Consider the following 16,725-nt stretch of genomic DNA (forward strand, 5'->3'; position numbering starts at 1 on the left):
GAGTCCGCACGGACTCCATGGCAATGAGTTTGGGTTCTCCACAGGAAAAAGACAAGGCTCTCCACTCTTGTAAAGAGGCAGTCTCCAAACTCACAGGGGAAGTTCTACCCTGTCTGTAAAGTGACCATGAGTTGGCTCGGGCTGGTGCAGTAGTACTTAGCTGCCAACCAAAGGTTTGGTGGTTCAAAGCTGCTGGCTGCTCCACAGGAGAAAGATGTAGCAGTCTGCCTCCATACGATCACTGCCTCAGCAATCTCACGGGGCAGTGTTAGTCTGTCCTAGGGGCCCTGTGGATTAGGGGCTGGGCGACTACCTGCAAGCAAGACCCGTGGTTCACACCCAAGGTCTGCCCTAGAAGGATGAGGCTGTCTGCGCCTGTGGAGACATACTGTCTCGGACGGAGACCCCACCAAAGTTGTTGTGGGTTGGGATTGACCCCATGGCCACGTGATGTACTTTGAAATGAGGAGTGGCAGCCAACCAAGTAAATAGACACTGGCAAAAGAGGCTTAAATATACATTTTGGCAATATTTTGAAGGTCACAATTAGCAAGTCAAGTACACTCTGACAGGAAAGGTCCATAAGCACTTCTAAAAATGGGGATCCACTTTGTTCAGTTTTTACCCGACACTAGGAAGCACTAAGATTTTTATGTTCCAATAGGGGACTGATTGCCAGCACCTCCCTCTGCACACCTGGTCCTTCATACCCTTATGCTCCCCTTAGTTAATTTCCCTCTACTTCCACATTCCTGGGTCTCAGCACACTGTACCCCCAAATAGATACAACTCCAAAGAATATCCTTTCCTCACTACTGTCCTCTGTGAGCTTCTCAGGCCTCTCCAACCCTGACCCACCTTCCCTGAAGAAGAGCAAGTCCCATCATTCTTTGAGAACTAAATCATAGTATGTCATGGCTCTCTATTCCATCAGATCAAAACTTCTGGAGCGCAGGCACTATGCACTACTCATTTTCATACTCTTGACTCTCAGCAGACTGCCAGCACAGAAGCACCAAAACCAAACTCACTGCCATTGAACCTATGATAACCCATAGCTACTCTGCAGGACTTGTGTGTTTCTGAAACTAACTGTTAACAGGAGTAGAAAGCCTCATATTTCTCCCAAAGAGCTGCTGGTGGTTTTGAACTGCTACTTTGCACATCACAGCCCAACTCATAACCACTATGCTACTAGGGCTCAGGAAGTGGACTCATATTGTACAGTCGTGCTTACACAGAACCCGTCCCTACCAGCTTGTCTGACCGGAATCCAAATTCCCTAGACAAAAGACATGAGCATTGACTAAGAGAGTTTTCCATATGTGTATTTTATTTAATGTTCTTTTCTGTCTTGGGGAAAAAAGAAGCCAAGTTTGTGGTGCACAATTCATCTAGATAAATTATCTAAGTCCTCTAGGTATATACCACAGAACAGGTCCAAGAGAAGGGTTTTTCCCCTGAGTCCTGCATACACAGAGGCAGAGGTTAGCCAGAGGTGTCTCCCAGGCCTGGCCAGCAGAAGGGGCCCCACTGAGCAGTTTCTATTCACCATTGCAGATTTTGGCACCAGCTGTGAGACACTGCTCAGCAAGTTAAAATGAACTCTGTTTAAGAGCCTCTGTATCAGGTGCCTAGGAGCCCTTGTGGTGTAGTGGTTACGAGTAGGGCTGTGATCCATAAGGTCAACAGTTTGAAATTACTAGCCACTCCCTAGGAGAAAGGGCTTTCTACTCCCTTAAAGAGTTACATCTCAGAAATCCACAGGGGCAGTTCTCCCCTGTCCTATAGAGTCATTAAGAGTTGGCATTAACTTGATGGCAGTGTTGCAATTGACTCAATGGCAGTGAGTTTGGCTTTTTGTGGGTCAAATTGTAGGAGCCAAGAAGGTGTTGTCAGGTGAGCATTGAACTGCTAACCTCAGGTTGCTGGTTTGAAACCACCAGTTGCTCTGTGGGGCAGATGAGGTTATCTGCTCTCGTGAAGATCTACAGCTTCAGCAACCCTTTGAGTCAGAGTTGGCTCGATGGCAGTGGTTGACGGGTCAAAGCAAACTGTGTGATCTTGCTGGACTGACTAGAGAAAGAAAAAAATGGAAGGTGTGAAATTCTAAATCAATTTTCAACAGTGAAAGTGAGGAAGATACAGTTGCTATTTTCAGGTATGCCCCCCACAAAATCCAGACCCACTACCATTGAGTTGATTTTAACCCATAGTGACCTGGAGGGCAGATAGGCCTGCTCCACGGGGTTTCCGAGGCTGTAAATCTTTATGGAAGACAGCCACATCTCTCTCTTTTGGAGAACTTGGGGCATTTGATCCCCCATCTTTTTGGTTCACCTACTACGTGCTTTAACCACTATGACACCAGGACTCCTTGTGTAGGGACATAATATGAGTAAAAAGTTAACAAGCTTAACTAGTAAAACAATACAAAAGAAAAGAAAAAGAAAGAAAGAAGAGCTTGTAGTTAGTTCAAGGACTGTTTGTTGGCCTTTAGGAGTGTTTTCCAGGCCAATCTGATGGGGCGCCAAGCCTTGGCCCCAAAGTCCACCTTTGGCATTCCCTAGGAACCTCGCTGCTCTGTTCCCTTGCTGTTCTGTTGCACCCCCGTAGTGGTTTGCCTCGGTGTGGCGGGATCAGATCAGGTGCAACTCCCACATGTATCCCAGGTGTTGTCCTGGACAGGGAAAGTTTCAATGCTCGACATAGGTGCCGTTTCCATGGCTATTCCTCTACCCATCGGAATCCCTCAGGCAAGCCATACAAGCTCTGGGTTCATCAAGTCAATGCCTGTAAAATGGAGTAGTTTCAAAACATGTTTCGTTGTCTTCTCTTTGTAAGTTTACTGTCAGTGGGTTGGTTTTTGTTTTTAACTAATATACTAATATTTAGGATAGCTATAGGCTTATGGAAAAATTGTGCAGAAAGTAGAGAATCTCGTGTCCTCACCCCTGCACACAATTTCGCCTTTTACTTCACCTCTTACAAACACCTCTGTACACTAAAGTTCCATTTGTTGTAACTGGTGAACTAATATCTCTGTATTATGATTAATTAAGGGGTTCTTGGTGGTGCAAACACTAACTCTGGGCTGCTGACCCTGCTAACAGGCTAACCTTGTCAATGGGAAGGTTCCAGGTTTGGGCCCACCCAGAGGCACCTCAGAAGAAAGGTCTGGCAACTTATTTTTGAAAATCCCACCAGTGAAAACCCCCTGAAGCACGGTTCTACTCTGACACACCCGGATCATCATGAGTCAGACAGAATCAACTCCATGGCAGTGAGTCGGTGGTTGGCATCATTAATCCAAGTCCATAGTTTACACTGGGGTCATCCCTTGTGTTGTTTTAGCCCATGGTATGTGGCAAAGGTATCATGTCATGTGCCCACCAGACAGTGTCTCCTATAAAGGGGCTCAAAGGATCTGGGTCGAAGGATCCCACTCAATGCCTTCGAGTCGATTCCAACTCATGTGACAGGCTGGAGTACAACAGTAGGAAGCCTCCTCTTTCTCCCACAGAGCGGCTGCTGGTCCCACGGAGTCCCTGCGGCACCCTGGGCAGCTGTTGTGCGCAGGTGTCCTCATTCTGCGACACCCTGAGGCTCCTGGAGTATGCCTAGCACTTTCTTACAACTGCAGCGAGACCCCAAATATGGGGCTTGAAGCAACGCAGCGCGAACCATGCCCTCCACCCCAGTCGCCACCGACCGCAGGTGGCTGCTTGAATTTCAGATCATGACCATTCCGTGTAACTTAAAATTCCACCCTCAGTCCCTATGGGTACCTTCCTTTCTTCTGATTTTTAGATGATTGTAAATGCGATCAGACAGTGGCTGTACTGGTAGCCGCTCTTCCACATGTGGCTTCCTTGCTTGAGCAAGTTGGGCGTCTCTTGGTACCTGGTATGCAGCTATTGATACGTCTTTTTATCCATTCAGGTTTTTTTTTGTTTGCTTAAATCATTTTATTGGGGGTTCATATAACTCTTATCACAATCCATACATCCATCTATTGTGTCAAGCACATTTGTACTTTTGTTGCCATCATAATTTTCAAAACATTTTCTTTCTACTTGAGCCCTTGGTATCAGCTCCTCATTCCCCCCTCCTTCCCTTGATAATTGTAATTTAGAAATTATTTTTTCATGTCTTACACTGACAGATGTCTCCCTTCACCCCCTTTCTGTTGTCTGTCCCCCAGGGAGGAAGTTTATTGTAGATCATTGTGTTTATCTGTCCTGGATTCCCTGTGTTTCCAGCTCTTATCTGTACCAGTGTACATCCTCTGGTCTAGCTGGATTTATAAGGTAGAATTGGGATCGTGATAGGGTGTGGGTAGGGGAGGAAGCATTAAATAATTAGAGGAAAGTTGTATGTTTCAACGGTGCTATACTGCACCCTGGCTGACTCGTCTCCTCCCCGAGACCCTTCTGTAAGGGGATGTCCAGTTGCCTACAGATAGGCTTTGGGTCCCCACTCTGCACTCTCCCTCATTCATGACAATATGATTTTTTGTTCTTTGATGCCTCATACCTGATCCCTTCAACACTTCGTGATCACACAGGCTGGTGTGCTTCTGCCATGTGGGCTTTGTTGCTTCTCGTTTATCTTCAAGCCTTTAAGACCCCAGATGCTATCTCTTTTGATAGCCGGGCACTATCAGCTTTCCTCACCACATTTGCTTATGCACCCTCTTTGTCTTCAGCAGCGATGGTGTCGGGAAGGTGAGCATCATGGAATGCCTGTGGCCACATGGCCCAAAGTTCCGTTACACCACACTGCTCTAGGGAGGAGAGTCTTTTTGTGATGTGATTTTTAAAATAAGAAAAAGAGACAGCTACATGCAAAGTGATGGACATCCAGGACTCAACTGGAAGCGGGGAGTTGAGTTTGCGGTTGATTTATCAGTCCTGTACTGTCCCTGTTAATGTCCTGTGGCTGAACATGTCACTGTGGTGAGATGCTAGCAAGTAGGAAGCTGTGTGGAGCTTCTTTGGAAATCCATTGTGCTGTTTCTTAGCTTTGTTGTAAGCCTGAAATGATTTCAAAATGAAAAGTTTAAAAACCTTGAAGAAGTGTAAGACAGGAAGGTAAGAATGAAGCTGCATACCTCCTGGACAGTCAAGGTGTACAAATCGGTCTGTGAAGATGAGCCGCTGTGCTTGGCAAAGTCGGGTGGTGGTAAGGTGGATTTTCACTCACTGGCGACCGCTGTGACAGAGGAGAACGCTGCAGCACACGGTTTTCTAGGCGGCTTCCCGGGGCCATCAGGTTGGCTCAGACCCTAGGCACATCAGAAGGAGACCCTACCCGGTCCAAAGTCTATCAGACAAGTCTCGCCGTCCATGCCTCTAGGGAGCTATCTGGTCGTACTTCTTCCAATGCAGATCCGTCGATCCACGGTACTTTCAATGTTTTAGGCTGTGGTGCAGCGGTTATCCCTTGGGCTGTGCACCACCAGGCCCGCAGTTGGAAACCACCAGCTGCTCCATGAGAACAAGACAAAGCTTTCTACTCCTGTAAAGAGGTAGTGTCAGGAACCCATGGGGCAGTTCTACCCTGTCTCCTAGGGTCACCATGAGTCGGAATCAACTTCATCGACTTGTGAGGAGAATCTTTATAGAGGCAGATTACGGTGGCTGCCTTGTCATTGCCAATCTCCTTAGCAACAGCGCTCTTAGCGGTCGCACCATCAGGGAGTCTGGTTTGTAGTTTGGTCAGCATGGGGTGGGAATGATGGTGACTTTGGACGTTGGCCCTGCCACCAGTTAGAGCTGTGACCTGGGCAAGTGGCCTCTCCTCTCTGCTCTCACAGTGGCTCTTTCCCCTCAAGGGGCGCTGCGAGGCTCTGAGGAGAGGATGGAGGCGACTGTGTGCAGAGAGCTGCAGAAGACCACCCCTGACCAGGCCGTGGCCCGCTGCCTGCCAGAAAGCCGACACACATTTGCCTGCTCATCGTTGTCCGAGGTGGCTTTCAGGAGAAGCAGCTGGAGGTCTGTTAACAGAGTTTTGGTTTTTTTTAAATCATTTTATTAGGGGCTCATACAACTCTTCACAATCCATACATATATCAATTGTGTCAAGCACATTTGTACATTCGTTGCCCTCATCATTCTCAAAACATTTGCTCTCCACTTAAGCCCTTGGCATCAGCTCATTACCCCCCCCTTCCTCCCTCCTCCTCCCCCTCCCCCTCCCTCATGAACCCTTGATAATTTATAAATTATTATTTTGTTATATCTTACACTGTCCGACATCTCTTTTTACCCAGGGAGGAGGTTATATGTGGATCCTTGTAATTGGTTCCCCCCTTCCACCCCCCTCCTTCCTCCCTCCCGGGTTAACAGGGTTCTTACTGAAGCCCTTCAAACGGTGGTCAGCAACTGGCTGGGTCCTTGGTCCCAGGTCGGCCTCCTCGGGTCACATGATCGAGCACCTCCAGGGCTCCCTCAGCTCCGCACTTGCCTTCTTCCTGAGGCTTTCTGCAGGCGACAAGGGTCCCGTTGCCCCAGGTGCCCTGAACCCTGACTCGCAGGCCTGTTGTTTCATTTCACCTGCCTGCCAGAAATTGTGCTCAAAGACGCAACAACAATGTGGAAGCAGGAAGCAAAGCATCCCTGACACGACCCCCTCTGACTTCCTGCTCCTGTCCCCATGCGGCCCGCCTTGGCTCGCCAGGCCTGTGGCAGCTGTGGAGGGGCACTCGCCCAGGGCTTTCCTTTCCCTCCTCGGTCAGATGCTCAGCTGACCCTCTGAGCAGCCAGGGCTGCCTGGGCGCACGGTGGTCCACGTTGGGGGCCCTTACAATGTTGAGAGCTTGTCCATTGTAAGCTAGTTTTATTTTTAACACGAGATCAGTAAGCCAAACCCAAACCAAACTCACTGCCTTTGCGTCCTGCCGACTCATGGCGACCTGTAGGACAGGGTAGAGCTTCCCCTGTGGGTTTCTGAGACAGTAACTCTTTACAGGAGTAGAGAGCCCTGTCTTTCTCCTTCAGAGGGCTGGTGGTTTTGAACTGCTGGCCTTGCAGTTAGCAGCCCAGTGTATAACCACTGTGCTGCCAGGGCACCTTGGGAATTAGTAAGGGAGCCTTTTATCCCACCTCCTGGTTGGCTCCACACGCTGCCTGGGTCCCAATCAGGTTGTCCTGACTGGAAACCTCGGTGGGTTTGGCGTCCTCAGGCAGGTCATGGCGATCTAGTTCCCTCCCATGTATCTTAATAAGTGTGGACATATTTACAATATAGAAACAGTCTTGCTTCTTTTAAAGTCAAAATTCAAAACAAAACAAACCCCCCAAAACCACCTCCAAATTCCATTTCCTTCAAACCTAAATAGTGGTCTGAGTGGCTTAAAAAAAAGAGGAAAAGTAAAACTGAAATGGACTCGGAATCCTTAGTGACAAACAAGTGCATTTCAAACAAACAAAAATAAATATAATTAATGTACTAGAATATAGTATAGTATAATATAGAAATATTTTAAATATTGAGATGTATAAAGGGTGCTTCAGTCTTATTCCAAACTGGAAATTATTTTTTTTCTTTTTTTTACATTTTATTAGGGACTCATACAACTCTTATCACAATCCATACATATACATAAATCAATTGTATAAAGCACATCCATACATTCCCTGCCCCAATCATTCTTAAGGCATTTGCTCTCCACTTAAGCCCCTTGCATCAGGTCCTCTTTTTTTTTTCCCCCTCCCTCCCCTTTCCCCCCTCCCTCATGTGCCCTTGGTAATTTATACATCGTTATTTTGTCATATCTTGCCCTATCCGGAGTCTCCCTTCCCCCCTTCCAAACTGGAAATTATTAAAAAATATTTTAATCCCAGAAAGAAAGTGACTTTGGCTATGAAGGTCATAGGGTTCATTTGCCCACTGGCCACCAACCTCCCTGCCACCCTCCACCCCCCAAGGCACAGATAGGAAACCCGAGGCCACGCCTCACCTTCAGTTCCTGAAGGAGGCAGGACTAGGACCAATAAGGAAGAAGGTAGACAGGGCCAGCCTTTACCTTAGCTGTCTAAGAAGCCTTTGGTGGGTGGGCCTGCTATTCTTGTGGGGCCCTATAGCTCCCCAACCCACGGGCTTGGATTTGCCCTGAGCAGGAGCTGGGCGGAGCACACTCTTACAGGCCAGGTCCCTCCTGCCAATGGTCACAAGGCCCTCAAATAGTGCTTTGCTGGGGTTCTCGCCAGCAGTGCCCCCACCGTGCAGCCAGATGAGCAGCATCCGGTGGCCATGCTCCTGGTAGCTCTTGGTGCCTGAGGATGATGTGGAGAGAACAGTGCACACACCAGATCACCTCCCACAGCCAGGCTGAGCCTATGACGGTGCCACCCACGGCCTCCTGAGCGCCCAGGCTGGACAGAGGCCAGGGCTTTCTTCCCAAGCCCTCCTTGATCCCGTGAAATGGAGGGGAAGAGAAGGCACCTCTCAGATGGGGTGGGGGTGGGACTTGGTGCCAGGGCCTCTAGAACCTCCCCAGCCCTGGGCTTTCTCCAGAACATCTGCCGTCTGTCCTGCTGCTGTCCCTCTGAAGAAAGAGTGGGCATTCCTTGTGGTTCACAGTGCCCATGATTGTACACCTTCTCTCTTCGACTGCTCACACTTATCGGTGCCTGGCTTGCGATGGGAAAACTGCTCAGCCAGGCAGAGCTGGCCATTGTCTTCCCGCTACGCCCACGGGCCTCAACCATGCCTGCTCATTGGAAATGCCTGGGAAGTTTCAAACTATACTGACAAGTGGGACCCACCCGGAGCAATTCTGATGCAACTCAATGGATCACTGGGGAGCGTGAGGGGTGCAGACAGCACCCGGTGACACTGTCAGAGGGGGTGGCACCAAAATGACCATCTATAAAATGTCTGTGCAGTGTGTCAGAAGAAATGAATTAATTTCATGAAAATGTCTGTTGTTAGTTCTAATAACAAATTTTTTTTCTTGTAAGCCCAGTTTAATGTATATTAAAATCCTACAAAATGTGAGCTCTATGCTAATCTACTGTTTGAACCTTTGAATACACAGCTCTGAGCTGTCATTTCTGCCCGAACACAAAGCTGCTTGGAATTGCCTGTGGTCTATGTCAGGCAGAGGCGGGAGTTAGCAGGGCAGGCGGGTGAGGAGATGCCCGGAGCTGATGAAACTCTTCAAGGATGCTGAGAGAGGCCAGCGCCCCCTCCCCTTCGGTGGCCTTCAAGCCCAGATGCAAGAAGCTGGCCTTTGCAGATAACATTGAACATGGTTGCTTAGCTCTGAATCTGCAGACAACAAAGTTGCAGTGGAAAATTCCCTAGCCACTCCCTTCCTCCAGACCTGAGCTATGAAACTCTCCACCTCTCGCCCACACAGTGCGACTTCTCAGGGCCCCAACTGGGAGCCTGTGGACCTCGGCCAGGAGCCCAGGATGCTCCCGTTCCTTTCTCTGCTCTCCCCTCCTTCGCGGGCCCTGAATCAGGGGCCCATGAGCCTCGCCTGGGAGCTCTGAAATAAACCTCTGAAGCGGTTTTCTACCTTTGCCTTCTTTTCCATCGCCAAATTCAACCTCACAGTTTCATCTGCACACACAACAAGCACACACATTGCCAATGTTTTTTTTTAAACGTTTTATTAGGGGCTCATACAACTCTTATCACAGTCCATACATATACATACATCAATTGTATAAAACACATCTGTACATTCCCTGCCCAAATCATTTTCTTTTCTTTCTTTTTTCCCTTTTCTTCTTTTACATTTTATTAGGGACTCATACAACTCTTATCACAATCCATACATATACATACATCAATTGTATAAAGCACATCCATACATTCCCCGCCCCAATCATTCTCAAAGCATTTGCTCTCCACTCAAGCCCCTTGCATCAGGTCCTCCTTTTTTCCCCTCCCTCCCCACTCCCCCCTCCCTCCTCACTCCCCGCTCCCTCATGTGCCCTTTGTAATTTATACATCGTTATTTTGTCATATCTTGCTCTATCCGGAGTCTCCCCTCCCCCCCTTTCTCTGCCGTCCCTCTCCCAGGGAAGAGGTCACATGTGGATCTTTGTAATCAGTTCCCCCTTTCCAACCCACTCACCCTACACTCTCCCAGCACCGCCCCTCACACCCTTGGTCCTGAAGGTATCATCCACCCTGGATTCCCCGTGCCTTCAGCCCTCATATGCACCAGTGTACAACCTCTACCCTATCCAGCCCTGCAAGGTAGAATTCGGATCACGGTAGTTGGGGGGAGGAAGCATCCAGGATCTGGGGGAAAGCTGTGCTCTTCGTCAGTACTACCTTGCACCCTGACTGACCCCTCTCCTCTCCTAAACCCCTCTATGAGGGGATCTCCAGTAGCCGACACTTGGGCCTTGGGTCTCCACTCTGCACTTCCCCCTTCATTCAATGTGGTATATATATATATATATATATATATATATATATATATATATATATATATATATATATATATACATACACACACACACACATATTCTTTTTTTTTTTTGCATGATGCCTTATACCTGGTCCCTTTGGCACCTCATGATCGCACTGGCTGGTGTGCTTCTTCCATGTGGGCTTTTTTGCTTCTGAGCTAGATGGCCGCTTGTTTATCTTCAAGCCTTTAAGACCCCAGACACTATCTCTTTTGATAGCCTGGCACCATCAGCTTTCTTTGCCACATTTGCTTATGCACCCATTTGTCCTCAGCGATCCTATCATGGAGGTGTGCAGCCAATGATATGATGATTTTTTGTTCTTTGATGCCTGATAACTGATCCCTTTGGGATCACTCGCTCACTCAGGCTGGTGTGTTCTTCCATGTGGGCTTTGTTGCTTCTGAGCTAGATGGCCGCTTGTTTATCTTCAAGCCTTTAAGACCCCAGTCACTATCTCTTTTGATAGCCGGGCACCATCACCTTTCTTCACCACATTTACTTGTTCACCCACTTTGGCTTCAGCAGTTGTGTCGGGAGAGTGAGCATCATAGAGTACCAATTTAATAAACGAAAGTATTCATGCATTGAGGGAGTGCTTGAGTAGAGGCCCAAGGTCCTTCCGCCACCTTAATATTAAACCTATAAATGTAGACAATTAGATCTATTTCCCCATCCTCATATATATGTTTGCATGTACACGTCTTTGTCTAGACCTCCATAAATGCCCCTTGACTCCCAGCTCCTTCCTCCCTCTCCCTTGACCTTCCTCCTGCCCCACCACCATGCTCCGACCCCACCTGGGCTACAGCTATACCTCTTCTCTACGCAACCTTACCCTTGATCGTTCCCCATCAGGCCTGTCTCTCCCCCGTCACTACCATTTTGGGTCCCATGTTGTTCCCTTGTCCCTGTGTTTATTAACACCACTTCCTTACCCTCCTCCCCCTCCCCCACCCGGATCTGTCTGTCCCCCCCGGAACTGTCTGTCCTATTGTTTTTCCTCCAGATAGTTCATCCAGCCTGTCCTATTCAGACAGACCTGTGGAGACACTAACATGCATGAAAACAAGACAGAGGAAAACAAAGCAACAGTATACAACCAGACAATAAAACAACAAAAACAAACCACTGACAAAGAACAAAACAAAACACTTCACAAAACAAAACACGTCACAAAACAAAGGCTTGTAGTTCGTTCAAGGATTGTTTGCTGGCCCTTAGGAGCATTTTCCAGTCCAGTCTGTTGGGGCACCACGCCCTGGCCCCAAAGTCCACTTTCAGCATTCCCTGGGGACCTTGCCACTCCATTCCCTTGCTGTTCCACTGCACTCCCCCAGTGCTTTGCCTCGGTGTGGTGGGATCAGGTCAGGTGCAATTCCCACACTGTGTCTCCGGTGCTGTCCCCTGTATCGCCCTTAGTCACTGAGGGGCATCATGTCTCATAGTAGGGCCAGCCATGTTGTTCTCTCTGTGGACTGGCTGCTCTACTCAGGAACATCATCCTCACGGCCTCATGGGCCAGGCTGTGTTCTACTGTCTCCTCCTGCCCCTTCATCTGTTCCCATGTGCTCTGATCAGATATGTCCATCTCCCGGAGCTGCAGAATCAATGTCATCCTTTGAAACAAATTCTTTTCGGGGGAGGGGCAGGAATCCACTTAATTTTTGGTGCTGGGCCCTACTCCACGCCGGGATATTGCATTCACACCTTGCGGCACTGGGCTGAAGTCTGGTCCCACTTTCCCTGTGGAGATATAAACAATACCCTCCCCTTGGGTGGGTTAGTGCCCCATGCCCCCACTTCCCTTTTCTTCCTTATATTCATCCTTTTGTTTTCCTTTCCCCACCTCCTCCACTGTTGTCTACCATGTGCATCCCTGGTTTTGATCTGGTCTCTGCCATACTACACAGTCTTCACCCCAGAAGTGTTTGCATACAGTAGCTTTTGCCCCTGTGCCACTTTTGCATTAAAAAATAATTTAAAAAAATTTTTTTTAATACTTACCTCAGCGGGCTCATGTTGTACTTGTCCTTTTGTGCCTGACTTACTTCGCTTAGCATGATTTCCTCTAGTTCTTCCCATGCCGCTATGTGCCTCATACGTTCATCACTGCTTTTTAGTGATGCGTAGTACTCCATTGTATGTATATACCACAGTTTTTTAATCCAATCGTCAGTTGATGGAAATTTGGGTTGCTTCCAACTCCTTGCAATTGTGAACTGTGCCGCAATGAACATTGGAGCACAGATGTCTGGTCTTGGTTTGTTCCTTGCCTCTTCTGGGTATATGCCCAGTAGGGGAATTGCTGGGTCATTTGGTAACTCTATTTCCATCTGTTTTAGGTATCGCCAGATTGATTTCCATAGTGGCTGTACATATTTACAGGCCCACCAGCAGTGGATGAGAGTTCCTGTCTCCCCACAGCCCCTCCAACACTTGTTGCTTTCTGATTTTTTGAATTGGGCTACCTTTGAGGGTGTCAGGTGGTACCTCATTGTTGTTTTAATTTGCATTTCTCTTATGGCTAAAGATCGGGAACATTTTCTCATATGTTTGTTGGCCATTCGGATTTCTGTCCCTGTAAAATTTCTGTTCAAGTCCTTTGCCCACCTTTCAAGTGGGCTATTGGTTTTTTTCTTTTTGGAAGCTATCAGAGTATTGTACATTTTAGTAATAAGACCTTTGTCTGATGTGTAATTGCTAAAGATGTTTTCCCAGTCTGTGGAATCCCTTATTACTCTCTTGGTGAATTCTTTAGATGTACACATGTGTTTTATCTTCAGTATATCCCATTTGTCGATTTGTGCCTCCTCTGTGTTTGTGTCCTTCCCTATTTCTGATAGCCTGTGTATTCCCTGTGCCAAAGTTCTCAAGTTGGTCCCAATTCCCTCATTGATGGCCCTAATAGTTTGGGGTTTAACTTCAAGGTCTGTGATCCACCTTGAGTTTATTCTTGTGCATGGAGTGAGATAAGGGTCTTGCTTCATTTTTCTGCATGTGGATATCCATTTTTTCCAGCACCACTTGTTAAAGAGGGCATTGGCTTCCCATTTGATATATTTGGGGCCCTTATCAAAGATCAGCTGTGTGTATGCTGATGCTTTTATTTCTGGGTTTTCAGTTCTCTTCCATTGGTCTGAGTATCTGTCATTGTACCAATACCATGCAGTTTTGAGAACTGTGGCTGCATAGTATGTGCCAAAGTCAGGTAAAGCAAGCCCTCCCATGGTGTCCTTCTTCTTGAGGAGTTCTCTGCTAATTCTGGGCTTCTTCCCTCTCCATATGAAGTTGGTAATCAGTTTTTCCATTTCTTTGAAGAAAGATGATGGTAATTGTATCGGGATGGCATTAAACTTATATAGTTTGACATCTTAACTATATTAAGTCTCCCAATCCAAGAGCATGGAATATTCTTCCATTTGTTGAGGTCGCTCTTGGTTTCTTGTAATAGTGTTCTATAGTTTTCCCTATATAGTTCTTTTGTTTTTTTAGTCAGGTGTATCCATAGATATTTCAATTTGTGTTTGGCTGTTGTGAAGGGTACCACCTTTTTGATCTCTTCTTCTGTGGTCTTATCTGATGTGTATAACAGTCCGATAGACTTCTGTTTGTTGATCTTGTATCCTGCCACTCTGCCAAACTCCTCTATTGCTTCCAGTACTCCCCTTGTGGAACTTTTGGGATTTTCCATATATAAAATCATATCATCTGCAAATAATGATAGTTTCACCTCTTCCTTCCCCAGACGTATACCTTTGATGTCACTTCTTTGCCTTATGCTGTTAGCTAAAACCTCCAGCACGATATTAAATAGGAGTGGAGACAAGGGGCATCCTTGTCTGGTCCCCTTTTTCAGTGGGATTGTGTTAGTCTTTTCTCCATTGACTATGACTTTGGCTGTTGGTTTTTCATATATAGCTTGTATTGTCTTGAGGAACTTTCCTTCCATTCCTATCTTCGCTAGTGTCTTAAACAGGAATTGGTGTTGGATGTTGTCGAATGCTTTTTCTGCATCTATTGATATAATCATGGGATTCTTATACTTTTTCATGTCAATGTGATGAATAATACTAATGGTCTTTCGTATGTTGAACCATCCCTGCATCCCTGGTATGAATCCCACTTGGTCATGGTGAATTATTTGTTTTATATACTTTTGTATTCTGTTGGCTAGTATTTTGTTAAGGATTTTTGCATCAATGTTCATTAGGGATATTGGTCTGTAGTTCTCGATTCTTGTGGGATCGTTGCCCGGTTTGGGTATCAGAGTTATACTAGCTTCATAGAAGGAGTTTGGGAGTTTGCCATCTTTTTCTATGTTCTGGAAAAGTTTGTGTAGGATTGGTATTAGTTCTTCCCCGAATGCTTGGTAGAATTCTCCAGTGTAGCCATCTGGTCCAGGGGATTTTTTTGTTGGTAATCCCTTGATAACCTTTTCGATTTCTTCTATTGCTATGGGTCTGTTGAGATTCTTGATGTCCACCGAGGATAGTCTAGGGAGGGATTGTTTTTCCAGGAATTTGTCCATGTCTTCCAAATTGTTGAATTCATTGGAGTACAAGCCTTCATAGTATTGTGTAACTATCCTTTTGATTTCATTGGGGTCTGTTGTAATGACCCCTCTTTCATCCCTTATTCTTGCTATTGAGATTTGTTCCCTCCTTTCTTTGGTTAGGTTTGCCAATGGTCTATCGATCCTGTTTATCCTTTCAAAGAACCAACTTTTAGTGATATTAATTTTTTCCACAGTTTTTTTATTTTCCCTCTCCTGAATCTCAGCCCTGATTTTTATAATTTCTTTTCTTTTGCTATTAGTAGGGTTGTCCTGCTGACTCTGCTCTAGTTTTTGTAAATTTTGTGTCAGCGTATCCATCATGATTCTCTCTTCCTTTCTTAGGTGTGCTTGTATTGCTATGAACCTTCCTCTGATGACTGCCTTTGCTGTGTCCTATAAGTTTTGGTACGTCGTGTGCTCATTTTCATTGGTTTCTAGAAATTTCCTGATTTCATCTCTGATCTGCACCAGTATGCACTCCTTTTGCAGTAGAGAGTTATTCATTCTCCAATTATTTGCTCTTATTTTCTTTGTCTTCCTTTTGTTGATTTCCAGTCTTTTTTTTTTTTTTTCTAGCGATTTCCAGTCTTATGGCACAGTGGTCAGAGAGAGAAGTCTGTATTATTTCAATGTGCTTAAATTATGTAGATTTGCCTTATGCCCCAGCATGTGGTCTATCTTCGAATATGTGCCATGGGGACTTGAAAAGAATGTGAAATTTTTTATATTTGGATGAAAAGCTCTGTAAATATCTATTAGGTCAAATTGCCTAATTGTGGAGTTTAGCTCTCTAGTCTCCTTGTTGAGTTTCTTTCCCTGTGATCTATCTTTCTCAGTGAGTGGTGTGTTGAAGTCACCCACTATAATTGTCAAGTCTGTGATTTCTTTCTTAATCTTTTGGAGTGTTTGGTTGACGTATTGAGCTGGTCTCTCATTCGGGGAATATATGTTTACAGTGCTTAGTGGCTCATTGTCTATGATTCCCTTGAGCATTATATAGTGTCCCTCCTTATCTCTTTTTATGGTTTGCTCTTTGAGGTCAATTTTATCCGAGATAAGGATTGCAACCCCTGCTTTTTTTGTATTGCTGTTTGCTTGGTAGGTCCTTCTCCAGCCTTTGATTCTCGGCCTATTTTTGTCTGTAGCCTTGAGATGTGTCTCCTGTAGGCAGCAAATTGATGGGTTGTGTTTTCTAAGCCATTCTGCTAGTCTCAGTCTTTTAATGCCTGAGTTCAGGCCATTGATATTCAGGGTTATTATCTCAATGTGCGGACTCTGTGATGCCATTTTATACCTTTTGTGTTGGGAGTTTTCCTACTTTCTTTTATCATTAGTATGTGTTTTGTGTGTGTTTCATTCTTGACTTCTTTCCATCCTTAAGCCATTGCTATCTTGGGGCCTGTTTTCTCTTTGTTGTGGTCTGGGTGAAGTTGTTCTATGTGTTGGTCTCTTATTTGTGCTTGGTGAGTGTTGTTCTTCTGCCCATACTGAGTCGGCGAGGATCTTTTGTAACGCTGGGTTTGTTGTAACGTATTTTTTGAGTTTTTCCTTGTCTGGGAAGACTTTTACTTCTCCATCGATCTTGATCGATATTTTGGCTGGGTAGAGTATTCTTGGATTTGCGTTGTTTTCCTTCAACTTTTGGAATATGTTACTCCACTCTCTCCTTTTTTTCATAGTTTCTGTTGATAGGTCTGAACATATCCTTATGTGGTGACCTTTATATGTGAT

At 46.1% G+C, this 16,725-nt stretch overlaps 1 protein-coding gene across 1 annotated transcript in view; it reads right to left on the reverse strand.

Annotated features, from left to right (window-relative positions):
• Window positions 1-6,379: 6,379 nt before the first annotated feature.
• Window positions 6,380-16,725, reverse strand: part of ANKDD1A (ankyrin repeat and death domain containing 1A) — a 30,684-nt gene continuing 20,338 nt past the window's right edge. The window contains 2 exon segments of the mRNA XM_075535571.1: window positions 6,380-6,485; window positions 8,105-8,279. Of these exon segments, the coding sequence (XP_075391686.1) occupies window positions 6,380-6,485; window positions 8,105-8,279 (281 nt within the window).

The sequence above is a fragment of the Tenrec ecaudatus genome, chromosome 17 (assembly GCF_050624435.1).
Source record: "Tenrec ecaudatus isolate mTenEca1 chromosome 17, mTenEca1.hap1, whole genome shotgun sequence".
Taxonomy (NCBI): domain Eukaryota; kingdom Metazoa; phylum Chordata; class Mammalia; order Afrosoricida; family Tenrecidae; genus Tenrec; species Tenrec ecaudatus.